At 38.8% G+C, this 19,428-nt stretch overlaps 1 protein-coding gene across 2 annotated transcripts in view; it reads right to left on the reverse strand.

Moving 5' to 3' along the window:
• The window catches only part of EFNA5 (ephrin A5), a 580,433-nt gene extending 574,819 nt beyond the window's left edge, over nucleotides 1-5,614 (reverse strand). Inside the window, exon 1 of one of the 2 annotated variants that reach the window (XM_053701527.1) lies at nucleotides 3,904-5,614. In XM_053701527.1, the coding sequence (XP_053557502.1) occupies nucleotides 3,904-4,028 (125 nt within the window). In that variant the 5' untranslated portion in view covers nucleotides 4,029-5,614. The remainder of the gene's footprint in view (nucleotides 1-3,903) is intronic. The other variant, XM_053701526.1, reaches the window with a different exon arrangement.
• Nucleotides 5,615-19,428: the final 13,814 nt, after the last annotated feature.

The raw sequence follows: 19,428 nt of genomic DNA on the forward strand, positions 1-19,428 counted from the left end.
CATAAATGACAAAATAAATATCTGTGATTGTACATGTGTGATTGTCTGTACATGTTCTTGAAGCTGAACAAGCCAAGTTTCCTTAAGCACTAATTGCATTCATTCATTTTCTCAGACCAGCATGGAGCTGGTAGATTGCCGGGTCCATAGCAACAGGGGACAGAAAGAAAGACTCATCTTTATCTGTCCCTCTCCAACAGGAAATGGGGCCAGTGGGCGGAATGTAGTGCTTTCATTACCAGCATTTGCAAAAGATTAAATGAGAAGAATTACAGGAGGGTAATTTACCCTTAACTAGGTGCCCTTCCTTCAAAGGATGAGGTCTGTAAACTACTGCTGATTGCATGGGATTCACATGAGAAAAATACAACTCTGAAACCTATTTGAAATAGCCAAGGTATTATTTCAGATTCATAAGAGACTAGAGTAGCACTATTAAATCCAGCTAGCTCTGTGTAAACTCCAAACACCACTGCTGCAAAATTGATTGGGATGGAGGTTTCTTTGTCCCTCAAATTGGTCCTGCCAAATCAAAAACCCTCTGCAAATTGAATGGAGGAACCATTATATCAAGGATGTAATTGTTTTACTGTGCTCCCCTACAAAGCTTTAGAAAATCTTGAAAACAACCCTACAACATGTAAAACCTGATATACACCATATCAAAAGAAGACAAGGAATTTAGCTTAAAAAAAAATCAATAATCAGCTAAATTTGAAACTGTAGTGTAGGTAATGGAAAACAAAAAATAGCAAATGTTTAAGAATGTATATATCTGTCACATCTATCATTTACAATAATAAAGTCTTAGTAAAGACATTACTATAATTAATATCTCAACAAGTTAAATTGAGACATAAAATGTAGAATTAGCGTATTTGTTGATGGAATGTTAATTCACTTTTTTGTTCTATAATCTTGAATTATATTTTCCCCTCCAGTAGTAATACAACTCTCAGATAAAACCAAGCTACTGGATATTGAAAGAGGCTACCATAAGAGTAGCCTTCTTTGTTTAATGCTTAATTGCAAAACGTCTACTGTGCAATCATAGAAGAGTAATGGTAGGGTCTTAAAATTCAGAAAATTTTATTCTGGCACAATACAGAAGTAAACAGTTTCTCATTTGTAGCCTTAAACTTTGTCTGTGCTGAAGGCAAGTTAAAAAAACAGATCAATTTTTACTAGTTATATGAATTGCTAATTATCAAGACTGACGTATATAGATGATTTGTTATGAATGCAATATTTCAGGATTTCAGGCAGACACAAATATCAGACACTTTTAATTAGTCCAGCATCTTATGTTGGCAATAAGTCAAAAAACTTTATTACTTGACTGCGCTTGAGATACACTAGAAAACTTTATGTGAAGAAAAACAAGCAAATAAAGTTCCAACATAGATGTATATATATATATATATATATATATATATATATATATATATATATATATAAAAGACACTTAGGTGGCTTGACATTTTCACTAGTCCACTAGCCCCGGACGAGTAATAAATTGCTGCGGACAAGTAAAAAAATATATATTTTTCCCTATCTTTAACATTGAGTAATTTAATTACTGTTATTTTTTTTTTCCTCTGGGCTAGTAACTTGTAACCCCCTATGGATATTTTTCCACATAGAAAGAAGAAAAAAAAACCAAGAAGAATATTATTGCAACCACTCATGGTAGTTACAATACTGATCTGCTCTATATTACGCAAGGTTCATCCTATGAAGAAAAATGACTAAACCCATTAATTTGTGTTGCCATTACAAAAGAAAAAATGTTCTTATCAGTTATTTGCATGTTTTACAGTGCAATTAATGAACTCTGAAAGGCATTTAATAAGACCCAGACTTTAACTGGCACTTTGCAAGAAAAATGAAAGCACATTTTGGCCTTGTGTTTAAACTCCTTGCCAGATATCTACTTGACATGTCTAATCTATAATACTATATATTTCAAGCAAATACAGAAAAGCCTGGCGTATATTGAGTAATATTACCACAAAGGGTTATTGACTATAGAAGTCAATATATGATTATAGCATAATAAAGTATTGCTTATAGGCTGTTACAAATTAGTTCTTCTTTCAAGATGTTTAATTAGTTTTATTTGAACATGTTTAAATTGTTTTGACCATTCTAAATAAAAGTTTTGAACTTTTATAAGGTTTAAATTATACAATCCAGATGTTGTTTTTTCTTTTTTTTTCTTAGTTATACAAGTTGTTTTATAAATGTATTTATGCATTTGTACTTTTTACATGGGATGTCAAAAATACTTTCCTTGGGTGTGCCTATATTCAGAATGCTGTCTTGACTTAAATATGATAAAATATGTAATATTGTCTTTTTTTATTTTTTCCTCCAAACTGTTTCTAAGACCCATATTATCAAATGCAGACATTGTTGAGTTGGATATTATTTTAGTGCTCCCTATTGAGATGAAACATTTTCTGCAGGCAATTTTGATCTATTAAAAAACATGACCTGTGACAAAAATCAATGTACTAATCTCAAACTAAACAGCAGTATCAGAGGCATACAACTTAGATAACCCAAGATAAAATGTCCTTTTGCTTGGCTGAAAAGTAAAGAAAGATTCTGCACACATCTGTTTTAAGAAGACAAAAATATAGAACCCAGGTGATTTGCTGAAACATATGGATACCATTTGCAAAAGAGAATGCAACTTTATGATGTTGCAGCAAAAGAAGTAAAACACTATAAAATGCTCTGATTTTTACACTGGCCCTCATATTTCAAGAAAAGTATTGCTTGTCACGCTCAATAAAACTTTGCTCAGAATAAATTGTATCTTGCTTTCACACAGCCACAAAAAACACATGCACTTTTGAAGTTAAATCAGTTGTAGCACTGATGAGCACTCAGTTTTGTGTTATTTTTAATTTTAAGAGCGTTTATTTCTCAATATGGGTTCAGTTTTAATCAACCTCACTAACTGCTTTAATGTGTTGTCCATGATTTCTTCTTCTGAATAGTAAAAGCACATGTTTGTATAAAGATATGATTAGCACTAGGCAAGATGACTGAGCTATATATTTAAATTATGTATTATATAAATCAGATAGACTAGTCCCTAAAAGAGATGAAACAATCTAGAACAATGAATACCGGCAGATCAATGGACATGTATTTATTGATTTCTAAATATATAACCTTCTTACAGTATAGTGTAGACTGGAGAGTGAAGAACTGACTTAGAGTAAGAGATAAGCTGCCTTTCACTTCACAAAGATAGGAGTGTAAATGTTTCCTTGCAATATTACCCAAGAAGCAATAGCTGAAAAAAAAATGTCTCTTTAAATTCCTTAGTGACAAAGTAACTGCACAGTGGAAGCTGAAATCTGCTCCTCTACACCCCTTAAACTATAATAAGTGTATGTATTATACTATTTATTGCATGCACTAGGTGTTCCACAGTTATGTTTTGGCACTCAGAAGAGAGAAAGCTGTGATTTAAAGAGGTTAATTTGGGCTGTCACAATTTATTTTCTAGGTCTTAAATAACACAATATAAGTCCTGAATTTAAAAATAAGCTAGCTGGTGCATCATTGAGATGACTGATATTTAAACTGACTGCTAGATCAGATTTATTTGTCACATATCTTATTTTTTAAAGCATTCACAGATACAATTAGATGGAAATATTTTTTTTTTATGTATTGCAATCTACTGAAGGTATTAAAGATCTAGATCATTTAAAAAAAAACAATAAAATATTAACGTCTGTAGTATATTATTCTGCACATTTTAAATACAGACCAACATCTTCTTATTCCTGCAAATATCACTATACATGCTGTTGCTGCCTGAGTTGGACAGCTTGTGCTGAGTGTAAAGAAGAGCACAGTGCTTTGCCTCCCCCTCCTTACCTGGGGTTGGTGCTGTTCCAGTACACCGCATAGCGATCAGCAACTACCTTGGAGCCAGGATCCTGGCTGCAAACACACATCCACAGCAGCAGAGACAGCAGCGTCAACATCTCCACGTGCAACATCACTCCCGGCCAAAAAGAGGGGGCGCGAGAGGAGAAGATAGAGACTAACGAGATAATTTGAGCAGCAAAGGGACGAGAATATGCAGAGAGAGGGCTGCTGCTTTTCTGGAGTTTTAAGGACTGGATAACTGTTACCGCAATGGGAGAGATAACCCGATTTAGGGAGGTGCTGGAGGCCGTAGAGCTTCTGTGGCTGCTACTGAGAGCAGGAGAAGCAGGGTGGTGAACATTCACACGAAGCTCCCTGCACACAGGGCAGGGTAAGGAATCAAGGGACACATTCCCCAAGGGGGGACCTTACGAAACAGCAACAGCCAGATGCCAACCCCCCACAAGCACTTTAAACAAAGTATGTGGTTCAACTTGCCGTTCACTTGATTCCTGCTTAGTCCAAGATATAAATGCCACCTCTGGCTAAAGAAAGTTATTCTATGCAAGAATTGGTGTTAAGGATACTTGCTGGTTATATTTGCACAATTACACAGAGCAGGATGCTTTAGGAGCACTGGTTTGTTGATGCAGAACTGCTTTTTTTTTTCACTGCTTATTTGAGGTTTTTTCATCCAAACCTCTTTAAAAAATCCTGCAGTTCCAATCTCCAAAGACACTATTGTGAAGTAGCTGTGCTGCAGTCTTTCTGAGCAGTCCTATGTCTTTGGGGTACTTTATGTATCCTCACCCCCCACCTCTGCCCTTGTCCTTCCTTTGAGCAGGGTGATAGTTAAGAAACAAGGAAATAGAGTAATCCTAGAAAGTGTGTGATGTTTTACTCCAAACTCAATGAACAGGATGCAAATCAATTTCTTTCATATAAAAAAAAAAATACAAACAACAAACTCCAGCAAATGCAACAAATCCTTCTGCATAAAAAGCCACATACATAAAGATGAGGTCCAGATATTGCCGTAGGCATCAACGAGAGTGAAAAAGTCTTTTTTATTCTTTGCAAAGCTGTCCAGTCCCCGGGAGATCAACTTGTAAGAGCAGGAAACAGTTTGAAATAAATAAAATGAGCCACGATCTCCAACATCAGACACATGAAAAGCCGTCTTCTACATGAGCTTCACAGCAACCGCAGCTGCTCCCTTTGCTTTAGAGGAAACGTAGAAATAAAAAAATAAAAAAAAAAAGAGAAAAAAATTTAAATACATCAGCAGTCGGGGAGGGTTTGCACTGCCTTAAGGGTTAAAAGTCAGTTTGGAAAAAAAAAAAAAAAAAAAGCTTTTGTAGGATGGAGTAAAATCCCAAAAGTCCCACCCCTTATAAAGCAAATGTCTCAGTGCTTATAGCTGTAGCATGAAGCAGGCACAATGCAAGTGTATTGCAATCTGTGCAGTCCCTGCTATGTAAATTGATTCAGTATACATACACATATACTCTATAAATGTCTACAGATCTATATCTCAAGGGTGGGTGCTTACACCCGCAGAGGGTGTGCAGGTACCAGCACTTATCTTGCAGATGATGTATTCATGAGAGGCTCACACTGCCGCCGGGTGATCATGTGAGATCTCATGCACTTTACTTGCAGAAGGGGGGTCTGACAGAGCCCAGAGCAGCCACTCAAGGCAAGAGCTGCTGTTTGCTTAGACATTTCCATAGCCTCCTTCTCTTTTTTTTCCACTGCAACAGGATTGGTGTGCAACATGAGAAAGAGGCGTTGACTACACATCAACAAAAAAATGTCCCCACCTTCCCTAAAGCCGGACTAATTGAATTACATTGAAATCTGGATGCTTAGCAGGCACTACTAAAACAAGCAGAATGCAGCCAGGGAAGAACACCCTCTGGCTCTATAGATTAACCCTTCTTGTACTATATGCTGCAGGCTGGTAAATGACAGAGATAATACTATTTACCAATTCCATTCAATATTACAGTTTTATATTTTTAAAGATGTAGCTTGAGACCTGAGTGCTAAAGGAGCAAAACTGAATCATAATATTCAGCATTCAACTTAAAATGCTTAGTTACACATAAATAATAGATACCAATTTATACCCAATGAAAAGTGTTCTTGTTTACAATTTGTTAAAACCCACCAAGATCACTTTATTAAAAAAAAAAATAACCCCTGTAGCACATAACTTAACCAGGCAAATACACAATGCAAAATTAAAGACTGAGCAGAATAGACTATTTTATAATACACAAATAAATTTATGACAAAAGAGACTTATTGATGAGTGTTTCATCATTTATATTTTTATTGCTCCATCTTTAAACAGCCAGCTTTAGGCAATCAGAACTATGTATATATACACACACACACACACACACACACACACACACACACACATATATATATATATATATATATATATATATATATATATATATATATATATATATAAAAATAAATATATAGATATATATATATATATATATTCAATGTAATTTGTATCTCTTTTTCTACAATTTTTATCATCTTTTGGTATCTATCATATCTATCTATCTATCTATCTATCTATCTATCTATCATCTATCTATCTACATGTTGGTTTGTCTGCCTATCATCTATCTATCTATCTATCTATCTATCTATCTATCTATCTATCTATCTATCTATCTATCTATCTATCTATCTATCATCTATATCTCTCTCTATCTATCATCTATCTATCTATCTATCTATCTATCTATCTATCTATCTATCTATCTATCTGTCTGTCTGTCTGTCTTTCTGACTGTCTGTCTTTTAAATATTTATCTACACACACTCACTCATACACACACACATATATCATTACTTACAAGGAGTTTTAAAAACACACCTTTTACCAAAATATGTTAATTGCAAAATTTCCCCTAGAGATATTGCTCTTGAAAATTTAGTTTCATTTAATATATGTAGAACAAATTCTGCTTGTGGTTATGTTAACCCATTCAGCTCTGGATCACCGTAAGAGAGAAAACTGATGGATAAAGACAGTTGATTTTTTATTAGAAACTAATTTTGCATTTTATCCGGAACCAATAATGAAGGCAGTCATGTCTGAATATAAGGAAGCATAATTAAAGACAATGTATTTTGTTAACCTCTAAGGGTGATGCTAATGCAGCTATCGATCTCTTGAATTTGTCTGCAAATTGCAATACTGGTCTTGAGAAGAAGGCAATTATAGGAATGCAGTTTTTTTTTCATCAGTACCTCTGCTTTTAACAAAAAATGTATTCATTAGACAGCAATAAGAAACTTTCCATTCCTTTGAAACTACAATTAAAAATCAATATTTGGCATCTTTCACTAACATAGCTGTCATGTTACATTCTTATTTAGCTATTTTTAAATAATCTGAGTGCTAAACATTACAAGCTTCAATAATTTAAAGAATGTTTACAACTTTTTTTTATTATTTTTAAGAGGCATTGATATGCACGATTTATTTTATGATGATATTTCTCTTTGTAAATAAATGATGTGGGATAAACAGCCAATGTGAACGTTCACAAACACAATTTAAATCACATTTTTATTTGAGGCAAGATAAATGTTTACCAATCCTCATATCACTATTATGAGTAAATGAACACAAAATGCATTCAAAAATATATTTAGTTTGGATGCTGCTGTGCAGGTTTGTAATTAATTTGTGGATATCTTCCCAGAAAAAAACTCCACTGTCAATTGCTTGTTCCTCTTGCTATCCAGACTGCTAATAATACAATAGTTTACCTAACATTTCCTTGCGCCTTCTATAAGATTCAAAGTGCCAAGACTCCCTCTACTGGACATTACTCTTTCAGCAATCTCTGACACAATGCAACAGTTGCTTATCAAATACATAAAAAATGGTTGCAATATTCTTTTACCCTTGAGGCAGTATTGATATAGTATATTAAGAAAATACATAAAAATAGGTTCCTGAATTTTGTGTCAAATCTAATTTGTACTTTATTTAAAGCTGCACTTTTTCCACAGTGAACGCAAATATTGCAAAGCATTAAAGGGCCACTAAACCCAAAATCTTTCTTTCATGATTCAGATAGAACATACAAATTTAAACAACATTACAATTTACTTCTATTATTTATTTTGCTTCATTTTTTAGATATTCTTATTTGAAGAAAAATCAATGCACATGGGTGAGCCAATCACATGAGGCTTCTATGTGCAGCATACTGAGCATATCTAGATATGCTTTTCAGCAATGAATATCAAGTGAATAAAGCAAATTAGATAATAGAAGTAAATTAGAAAGATGTTTAAAAATGCATTCTCTTTCTAAATCATGAAAGAAAAAATGTGGGTATCATGGCCCTTTAAGTCTTAAAATTTGGTTTAAGAATCAAAGAAAATGTAAGAATGTAATAATTCTTTATGGAATTTAAAGGAAAAGTAAACACCAAAAATGTTATTATTTAAAAAGATAGATAATGCCTTTACTTATCATTCCTCAGTTTTGCATAACCAACACTGTTATAGAAATACACTTTTTACCCCTGTGATTACCTTGTATCTAAGCTTCTGCAGACTGACTCCTTATCTCATATTTTTTTGACAGACTTGCATTTCAGGCAATTAGTGTTGATTCTTAAATAACTCCACTGCGTGAGCACAATGTTATCTATATAAAACACATGAACTAGCGCCCTCTAGCTGTGACAAAGTGTTAAATGCGGCCTTCAAGGGCTTTGGACTTTACTATCCCTTAAAGATTTTAGGAGAAACTTGTGCAACCTCTCTCCCTGCTCTCGCACATCTAATTGTGAAAAAACAGGGCTTGTCAGTCTTCCAAAAAGAATCAGTCCTGTTTGTGAGACAAGTTAAGAAGCTATGCTAGTGCAGGCTCACATAAGCAAAACTTCACCGAAATGGCCCAGAAGCTGATTAAAAAGCTTTATTCCACGCTGCCAAGATAGGTCAAAAAACAAAATTTGTTACCTAGGTTTTCAAAATGCTGCAAATTGCCTAAACCTAGTATTTTATTGGCAGCATTTGCTGGTTACAGAATTTGCTTTTTGGCCTCTCTATGGAGCAAGGGACAAGCACAATTTTATTACGCAAAAGTAAGAAGTGTTAAATGCCTTTTTAGTATAGTGAAATTTATCTGGGCCAGCAACATTCTGCACAGGGATTGGTTCTCTCAGAGCGCACGCTTGTTTACACCTGCTCTTAAGTAAAGCAGACTGCAAACGGGAATTCCACCAGGCTTCTCAAGGAGTTGCACTGCCTCTTTTTAGCACAATTTTCAGTTATTGTAAACAATGTAGTATGTAGTTGCTAAATATGCTATGAGCTCCTCTGTACTTAGCACCGCAATGACGAAACTGACTTCCTCCAATCATTGCGAGCACCCCAAGGCATCCAGCTCGTGAGGCCACGCAATGATTGGAGGAAATTGGTTTTGTCATTGATATGCTAAGTATAGCAGCAGCAGCAGGTTTTCCTAAAGAAAAAGGTAAGTATTTTTAAAAAACGCTTCAATGTAAATTTTAATGAATGAAAGTGCCCCTGTTTTTAATAGTATTTTAAAAAAACGAGCACTTATTCATTCAAATTTAGATTTACATTAATGTCACTTTGAGTCATAGGGGCATATTTATCAAGCTCCGTATGGAGTTTGAAGCCCCGTGTTTCTAGCGAGCCTTCAGGCTCACTAGAAACACAAGTTATGAAGCAGCGATCTAAAGACTGCGGCTCCATAACCTGTCTGCCTGCTCTGAGGCGGCGGACAGACATCGCCTAAAATCAACCCGATGCAATACGATCGGGTTGATTGACACCCCCTGCTGGTGGCTGATTGACCGCAAATCTGCAGGGGGTGGCGTTGCACCAGCAGTTCACAAGAACTGCTGATGCAATGATAAATGCCGACAGCGTATGCTGTCAGCATTTATTGATGTGCGGTGGACATGATTCGCTATATCGGATCATGTCCGCTCGCAGCATCATAAATATACCCCATAGGGTACAGATGAGCACAAACAAATTTAACAGGACCTTTACTTCTGTAATCCTCTTCATATAATTAGTATGCATGAAGCCCTGGTACTAGATGTAGCATTATAGGAGAGATTATGTTTCATTTACAAAACATTTTGTTATCTGTGACCATGAGTGCCAGTCAGCCAATGCACTTTGTCACATTTTACATTTCCAACCCCAGACAAATATTGAGGTGTAACCAGGAAAGTCTTTTTGGGGGAGGGTGTGAGTCAGACTTGGCAAAAAATAAAATAAATCTGCAATAATTTCTAACTTTGGCAGCTGTTTTGTATTTTGTACATGGGAACTATGGCTTATCTGTTTTCCTCAGCTGCCACATCTACAGCCCTCACATGCCACACCAGTGAGGAAGAGTCCATGTGAAAGTATAGCAGCACATTTCCCATAGCCAACATGGCTACACAGAGTAGAGTTAAGTTAAGTAGCAGGTCCCTGTGGGTTGGTGGAAAATATTGCTTAAATGTTACCCTGTGCCATGTATTTATTTACTAAGCACTGTACATTATGTAGAGATACAAATAGCATTGGAAAACTAAACATTAGATAAAGCAGCTATATTTGCTCATTGGCTGGAATTGTCATGCAGTTTATATGACAGATTGGAGAGACTGCCTAAGTTTATGAACTTTTACATAAACTTGGGCTTTGTTAATGCTGCACCAAGTTTGAATACAATGAACGTTCAACAGCTGCTTGCCTGAGTAAATTGTCCCTTTAAATGGACATTGTTCTGGAAATAGTTTTCACCTTTAATATATATATAATATATTTATATTAAATTGTTTACAAATATATTTTTTACCTTTATTTTGTCATTTGAAATAGCTGATGTTTGCCTGTTGGCATCACCCCTTATAATGAAAATATGAAAACAGTATTTTCTATAGAAGAGCTATGTAATCAAGGCGTGGCACCAGAAATCAGCAAACCAGTGGGAGGTTGTCACCAGTTCTTGGAATACATTGAACTCTTATCAGCTACTTGGCTTAATACATTGTCCATTTAAGGGGACAGTATACACCATTTTTATATACTGTAACTGCATGTAATAGACACTACTATAAAAAAGAATATGCACTGATACTGATATAAAAATCCAGTATAAAACCGTTTTAAAACTTAGGGCTAGATTACAGGTGGAGTACTAATTTATCGCACGGCCGCAAACAAATTTGCCCGTTTGTGGACACGCGATACATAACCAGCCATTACAATCAGATCTCTGGTTAATTTATAAATGTCCCCCAATTGGCCCCAAAATAAGAAATAGTGTTGCTTTGATAAAAAATAAAAAAGTAGCATCTTTTTTTTTTTTTTTTTTTAAATAAGTGCAGTAAGCAGTTTTTTGGGGCTAAAGTTGGTGGGAGTGGGTGTTCGAGAAAAAAAAACAGCACTGAAAATTGCCTTTACGTTGCGGTCTATGGGAACTGTGTGTTCCCAGTAAATATATATTCTTTTATACATATATAGTTATGTGTTAATATGTGTATATAAATATATATGTATATAATCTTATACATATATATTTATATTTGCTGTGCAACTTACCCCCTTCGCTGCGCTAGTTCTCATGCCGTGTCTCACGGCATGAGAACGAGGCTCCCATTGATTTTCCTCTATTGAGCGCATAGCATCGTAGCAATTGTGTGCGCTGGTATTACAAGTGGAGCACAAATATTGTGGTTGCGTAAATTCAATTTAGCGCTTCCCTCGTAATCTGGCACTTACTCAGAAGCTCCCAGTTTAGCACTGTTGATGAGGTTAGGCTTGGATACCCTGTGAAAGGGGCTGCAAAAGCAGGAAGAGCAAAAAAAAAACCTCCCCTAGATTTGAAAAGACAGATTACACAAACAGGAGTCTGTAGGTCTGCATCTGATACTTTGTGGCTTGGTTAGGAGGTTGAAAATCAGCACAAAGTTATTAAAAAAAAATAAGTAAAACTAAAGATTGTTACATAAACACTCTCAGATTAACTATAAATGGATCATCTACACAACATTTATACAAAGACAAATTTAGTGTACAATGTCCCTTTAATGTTTTCCCAATTATTTATTGTTATAACCGCTGAATAGCATTAAAGGGACAGTCTACTTTTATTATTATTTTTATTCTTGAAAAAGAAAGATAACACCTTTACTACCCATTCCCCAGATTTGCATAACCAACATTGTTATAATTATATACTTTAAAACTTCTTAGTTTGCCTGTTTCTAAGCTCCTGCAGACCGCCCTTATCTCAATGCTTTATATGTGTTTTTTAAATCTTGAACAACAGACAGGCAGTGCTAGTTCATATGTGCTTTTTAAATAATATTGTGCTCACTCCCATGGAGTATGATAATGGTTATGAGGACCAGCACTGATTAGCTAAAATGCAATATTGTAAAAAGCACTGAGATAAGGGGCAATGTAAGAAACAGTCTGCAGAGGCTTAGATACAAGTAAACATAGAGTTAAACGTATATTAATATAACATTGATGGTTAAACTGGAGAATGGGTAATAAGGGATTATCTATCTTTTTAAACAATAAAAATTTTGAAGTAGACCATTTAAATTAATTGGAAATTTCACCTTTAGATAAATAGGTATTTAAATATGCAGAGAGTTATAAGATAATCAGGTCTTGGTATAACATTTGTTTGGAAACATATGAAAGGATTTAGATTTATAGGTAAAGAACATTGAGAAGACAGAACACATTTCAGTTCCTGGGTAGGATACAGCTGGTCATCAGCTTTGCAGGTATAAACACATATCAGTGAACATTAGTGTAAGGAAATAATGCTCTATTGCATTACAGCAGTTTATTTTTGCATTAGTATGCCCCTTTAAAACATTAAAGGGTCATTGCACTGTAATATTTTTCCTTTAATGTGTTTGCAATTACTGGTTATACCAGGCCCGGAGTATTAAATGTACCAGAAATAGATCCTTTAGATTATTTTTTGTATTTGAAATAGCATTAATAGCTCATTAAACCATCACCCTATGGGCTTCCTGTAAAAAGAGCAGATTTCCTTATCTTATCTCTCTTTACACAATGACAATACGTTAACTGTTCATTTTAGGTGTGGACTCAATTAACAAAGATAAATCTAAACAAGTAATTTCAAATACATGTAATATTCTGTGGCTGATATAACAAGTCACTGAGAACTTGAGGGGGAAACATTACAGTACATTGTCCCTTTAGGCTCACCTTAACACATTTTTGTTCTAATAAATCTAACTAATTTTCAAAGATTTATATAGATTTAATAGTATTATACTGGATATGTTTGAAATGTATATGTCCTGTAATGCCAATCAGTTAGCAAACATTTAAATGAACAATACACCTGTTTACTTAAATGGGTATTAACTACTTTGTGATTGTAATAGAAAATGCTTAATTGTATAAAGAAAAAAACTGCATTATACGTTTGTGATTTATTTTGCCCCCTTTTTTCTGTAATATAAGTTAGAAAGTCCTAAGTTAGAAGTCCTGAAAACTGAAAGAGCATGTCAAACGTCACAAGCCTAACTTTTCCTACACATTTTGCAGTTTGCTATTTTTTCATTTCTGCTGGCACCAAACAATGGAGATTTTACAATGATAGTGGCAAGTATGTCATCTCCAGACTCAAGTCCAGATTGGCATCTGAAAATAAGGAAGGTTGTGGGTGGAGTTTGATCATTGAAAAACAAATTTAAGGTATTAAAGGGAAGTGAAAACCAAAAATGTATATTTTGTGATTCAGACAGAGCATACAATTTAAAAAAAGGTTCCCATTTACTTCTATTATCAAATTTGCATCATTCCCATGGTATTATTTGTTGAAGAGATACCTAAGTAGTTGTCTGGAGCACTACATGTCAGGAAATAGTGCTGCCATCTAGTGCTCTTGCAAATGGATACCGTTCTTGTAAAATGTCTGCCAAATAGTGTTCCAGACATATGCACATTCCTGAGTTTACATACCAGTTTTTCAACAAAAGATACAAAGAGAATGAAGACAATATGATAATAGAAGTAAATTAGAAAGTTGTTTGAAATTGTATACTCTATCTGAATCATGAAAGAAAAATGCTAGGTTCCATGTCTCTTTAATCATTCTAATATAGTCAAAGCTCTGCTGTTATTTTAAAAGGACAGTAAAAACTAAATATATTTTAAAGACCTCCCACTAATTGTGGGTGCCACCATTTTGGAACCTAGGTTACACTGTAGGTACCTGAAGAAGAGTCACACATGTTTAAACATGCCAGTGCTGGAATGCAGTGAAATAGATTTTAATATGGCAGCACCCATGACTAAAGGGAGTTGGATAATAACTTCAATACTACACTTGTAAAATGTATTTAGTGCTAAGTGTTCTTTAAATCTATTGGATGACTGAGAACATTATGTAATTGTGTAATTACAAGTGGTTTACTATCCCTTTAATTGATTTAAAGTAACTCCATGCTTCCATATGGCTTTTTATATTTATTATAAACTTTTCATGTGTCTGATGACATCTACTGCTATATAGTTAATTAGTTATTTAGCTATATTTGGTCAAAAACAAAAAGAATGTGGAGATTAGGAGAGTACACACATCACAAATTTGATAATAGCTGTAAATTGAAAAGCTGTTTAAAATGATATGCCCTATCTGTATATTTAAAGTTTAACTTTTACTTTACATGACCCCACATTTCCAATTCATCCGTTCTCTCACCACAATAAAAACCAACACTTGGTTTTGGGGAAGAAAAGGCTGCAGCTTACTTATTAACAACTTCAACAATTAAACTTTATTCAACAACACTTTTCAACTTTTGTTATACTTAAATACACCCCTAAGTGCTTGCCCACTGTCCTCCTTATCAGCCCCCACCCCTTTTGGGGCGGGGCGTCCACCATCAATTTCTGTTCTGTAGACCAGCCAGGTACCAGCCACTATCCGTCAGCGTAAGCCTCAACGGACCACAGCAAGCACCCCGCCAGAGCTGTAACATATTACCCTTCAACCTAAACTCAGGGAGGGAGGGCGGGCAAAAACCAGCCATGATGCTCCTGGACCTGAATGTGACGTCTCAGAGCAGGGGAGGATATTTAACAACTCCTGCCCTGCTCCTCCCCTCCAGCGGAACCTTCCACTTCTTCAGGTAAGTGGGGGTCAATGTGCCCTCTTTTAATTCTCTTTCAGGCGGGCCTTTCTTGACCCCACATTTCCAATTCATCCGTTCTCTCACCACAATAAAAACCAACACTTGCTTTTGGGGAAGAAAAGGCTGCAGATTATTTATTAACAACTTCAACAATTAAACTTTATTCAACAACACTTTTCAACTTTTGTTATACTTAAATACCCCCCTAAGTGCTTGCCCACTGTCCTCCTTATCAGCCCCCACCTCTTTTGGGGCGGGGCATCCACCATCACTTTCTGTTCTGTAGACCACCCAGGTACCAGCCACTATCCGTCGGCGTAAGCATCAACGGACCACAGCAAGCACCCCGCCACAACTCGCCCTCAGCGAGTACCGCCACACATAGCTAAGGCCTTTTCGATCCCCTCTTTTAATGTAAAATTAAACAAGTGCAACCCCACCTCATTTAGGTGCACACCATCCTTCAGGTAGAAGCACCTACCCGACTCACCCTCAAATTCAACATGTCTTAAACCGAACCCCCCAGTTTTTTTACAAATCCACTAAACATCCTGTTCACCTTGCGTCTAGATGCCTCCAACTTTTTAAGGTCTCATGCCGACTTCCATACCTGCCTACTCTCAATCTCAGACCATACAATTATTAAACCTGGGAATAACTGACACAACCTCCAAAAACTTCCTTTTATCTCCTCCACCAGCTCCCTCTGTGAAACGAATCCCAAATCATTCCCCCCCGCGTGAACCACTAGCACCTGAGGAGGGCCAAACCTTCTAGCGTGCTCAACCACCGTTCCCACTACTTGGCCCCATTTCATGCCCTTTATCCCAAACCATCTCACAGAAACCCTGTCTTCAGTGAGACCCAGCAGCATCCCATTGTCTCTAACTGCTGCTGCCTTCCGCGCCCAAAAGACATATGAATGTCCTAAGATCCAACACCTCGCTGGACCTGTAAATTGAAAGAGATCATAAAACATCAGGCAACCCCGCTGGCAACACCAACCCCGGTCTCACATACCCCCGATATCTTTCTGACCTCCATCTCCCGATTCTTCTAATGACTCCGCCATCTAAACCCAAGTTAGCTGCCTCTGTAGCTGCCCCGATCCTGAACGAATGTGACCCAAAATCCGCACTCTGTAGCCCCATTGAAGCCAACCCCTTCTGCAACACCGCCGTGAACTGAAATATGGATAGAGACGAACCGTCCGCATGAACCAGCAATGGCTCCGCCGAGTCGTCCGATGCCCCAAGATACTCCTGAACTACTCCCACCGGGCAGCAACGTCCCCCAACCCTATGCAGCCTCACCACCATCCCTCTGCCTTCCTGGTCCGTCTTAGACCGCCGGAGCCACAATTCCACCACTCCGTCCTTCAAAACAACTTCCTCCCTTCGCAACCCATTCCTATCACCCCGGCTCTTCCCCATCAACTCAGACACCCTGAATACCCCAAAGAAAGCCAGGACAAATGCTGTCGTAAACAACAACTCCTCATACCGTGAAGCGCAAATCTCCCTGAATTTCTCCACCAGCCCCTTGAGAATGGCAAACGTCACTGGCCTCTGACCATCCGGCCTAGTGCCCCCCCTACACAAACCTCTAACTGCCATGTGTACCACGAATACCTTAGTCACATCCTCGTGGCCCAACATCTGAAACAAAAATGCCAGAGCCGCCATTCTCTTGCGACACTCGGAAGGCAATAGCCTCTCCCTCTCCCAGCCTTTGATCCATTGCAAAAGCACACCAACATTCCCGTCACCTTCCCTCTGCCTCTGTTCCTGCTCCACAAAGACCCACCACTGTTTCCACACTTGGGCGTAAGCCCTCCATGTGCTGGGGGCTAAAGCCCCTTTCATCATGCTCACTGCTCCAGGCCACCAAGCTGCCACAGATCCCCTGGAAAAATGACTCCTACCGTGTCCACCTCCGGGGCTGCCTCTCGGAACCTGTCCCACTGAAATCGTGACAGAGAGTCAGCAATTACATTATACCGGCCCGGAACATGCACTGCCCTAAATGAAATATTGCACCGCAAACATTCTAACACAAATGCCCTGAGCAGCCGTATTACCGCCGGGAATTATCTGTGAGACGATTGATGGCCCATACCAAACCCAAATTGTCTGAGTGAAAGAAAAATCTCTTGTTGCTCAACTGCTCCGGCCAGATTCTAAGTGCCACCACCAACGGAAATAACTCTAAGAATGTTAAGTTCTTCGTGAGTCCACCTGCAATCCACTCCAGCAGCCAACCCACAGCGCACCAACGACCTCCCAGAAAAGCCCCAAAACCGTGGGCTCCCGACGCGTCCGTATACAGGCACAACTGGTCGTCCGACCACCCCGTCTCCTGAATCAGCAATCTCTTATTGAAATCTTCCAAAAAGATTTTCCACACTTTTAGATCCTCTTTGACCTCTTTTGTCAAGCGCAGGGGAAATCTTGGGTCGGTGACTCCCACCGTGGCCAAAGATAACCTCCTACAAATGACCCGCCCAATGGGTATTATTCACCCAGTGAAATTCAATTTACCCAAGAGCGACTGAACCTCTCTCAGCAACACCTTCTTACTCCCTAGCGTCCTGTCAAGCATGCTGAGCAGATCCTGGATCTTGTCGTCCGGGAGCCTGCACTCCATTTTGACGAAGTCAATCTCAATGCCTAAGAAGCTAAGCACTGTTGCTGGCCCCTCCAATTTCTCCGCTGCAACCGGAATACCAAAATCCCGCGTTACCTCATCGAACACCCTGACCAACTGCTCGCATGTCTCCGATCCAGCCGGACCGACAAACAAAAAGTCGTAAATAATAATGTCGTAAAATAATGTACGACTGAGATTCGTCCCGCCTTCCTCTTCACCACCCACTCTACGAATGAGCTGAACCTCTCAAAATAAGAGCATGAAATGGAACAGCCCATCGGCAAGCAAAGGTCCACGAAGTAGAGTTCGTCGAACCTACAGCCCAACAGATGGTGGCATTTTGGATGTACCGGGAGAAGCTGAAAAACGGACTCAACATCCGCCTTCGCCATCAATGCTCCCCTACCCGCAGCCCGAACCAATCCCACTGCCTTGTCAAAAGAGGCGTATTTAACCGAGACCAATTCCGGGTCGATGCCATCATTCACCGACCACCCCTTCGGGTAGGACAGGTGATGAATCATCCGGAACTGCACCAGAGTTTTTTTCGGGACAACCCCCAATGGGGACACCCTCAGGTTCGGCAATGGAGGGTACTTGAATGGACCCGCCATTCTACCCAACTTGACCTCCTTCCACAACTTCTCCCTCAAGATTCCTGGATATTCCCTACCCAATTTCAAATTGCCCACAACCCCCGACCCCTGATGCTCCTTGTACGGTATCATAAATCCCATGCTAAAACCCATCAAGATCAATTTCGCATCCCCGGCATGCCCCCGCTCATGGGCGTATGCCTCTAGCCACAGCACCATCCTTCCTACTTTCACCGGTGTCCGCGCCCGGTGCACCCACCTCACCTGCGCGGAACCCTCCTCTCCCTTTTTTGAAGCACTTTGCTCCGGAATGAATCCCGCTGCACACGGAACACTCATGCTTGTATTTGCATGACGCTCTGAACCTGCACTGCCCTTTGTTGAACTGAAAGCACAGTCCCTTCCGTTTCGCCGCCCCAGCTCCGCTACTCCCACTGCTGCCCCCACTTGCCTGTCCGTAGCTACAAAATTAATAGCTCCCCCGTAAGGGGGTCATCATCTCAAGCCAAATCCCCATGTCCCTATCGTCCCACCGCATCTCGGGACATACCGCCATTCGCTGCCAAAAACCCTCATCATACCTCCACCAAGCCATTCCCCCATACGTCCTGTATGCACTCGATATCTCATCGTAGTAACAGAACAACGGAGCCCCGTGCTCCGGGGACTTCTAGCAAATAACGCTAGCCAGGATACAAAAGGCCCGGGACCAGTTCCCAAACTTCTTAGGTATCCCTAAGAAGTTTGGGAGCCGTATCCTTCCGGACTGAGCCGCTCTGGAGGCCTCGACCTCCTGGCCGGCCGTCTGCTGCTCCGGTCCACTGCCGCACCCCCGACTGGGGCTCGAGTCGTCAACACTCCATCCTGCAGCCGCTCCTGGATCCACTGCTGCCCCCCGCCTCCAGCAAGTCCTGCAACAGCACCTCCATCACCGCACTCAAGCACCGCACTCAAAAAACAGCCGTGATGCTCCTGGGCCTGAATGTGACGTCTCAGAGCAGGGGAGGATATTTAACACCTCCTGTCCTGCTCCTCCCCTCCAGCGGAACCTTCCACTTCTTCAG

Source organism: Bombina bombina, chromosome 2 (assembly GCF_027579735.1).
Source record: "Bombina bombina isolate aBomBom1 chromosome 2, aBomBom1.pri, whole genome shotgun sequence".
NCBI classification, from domain to species: Eukaryota; Metazoa; Chordata; class Amphibia; order Anura; family Bombinatoridae; genus Bombina; species Bombina bombina.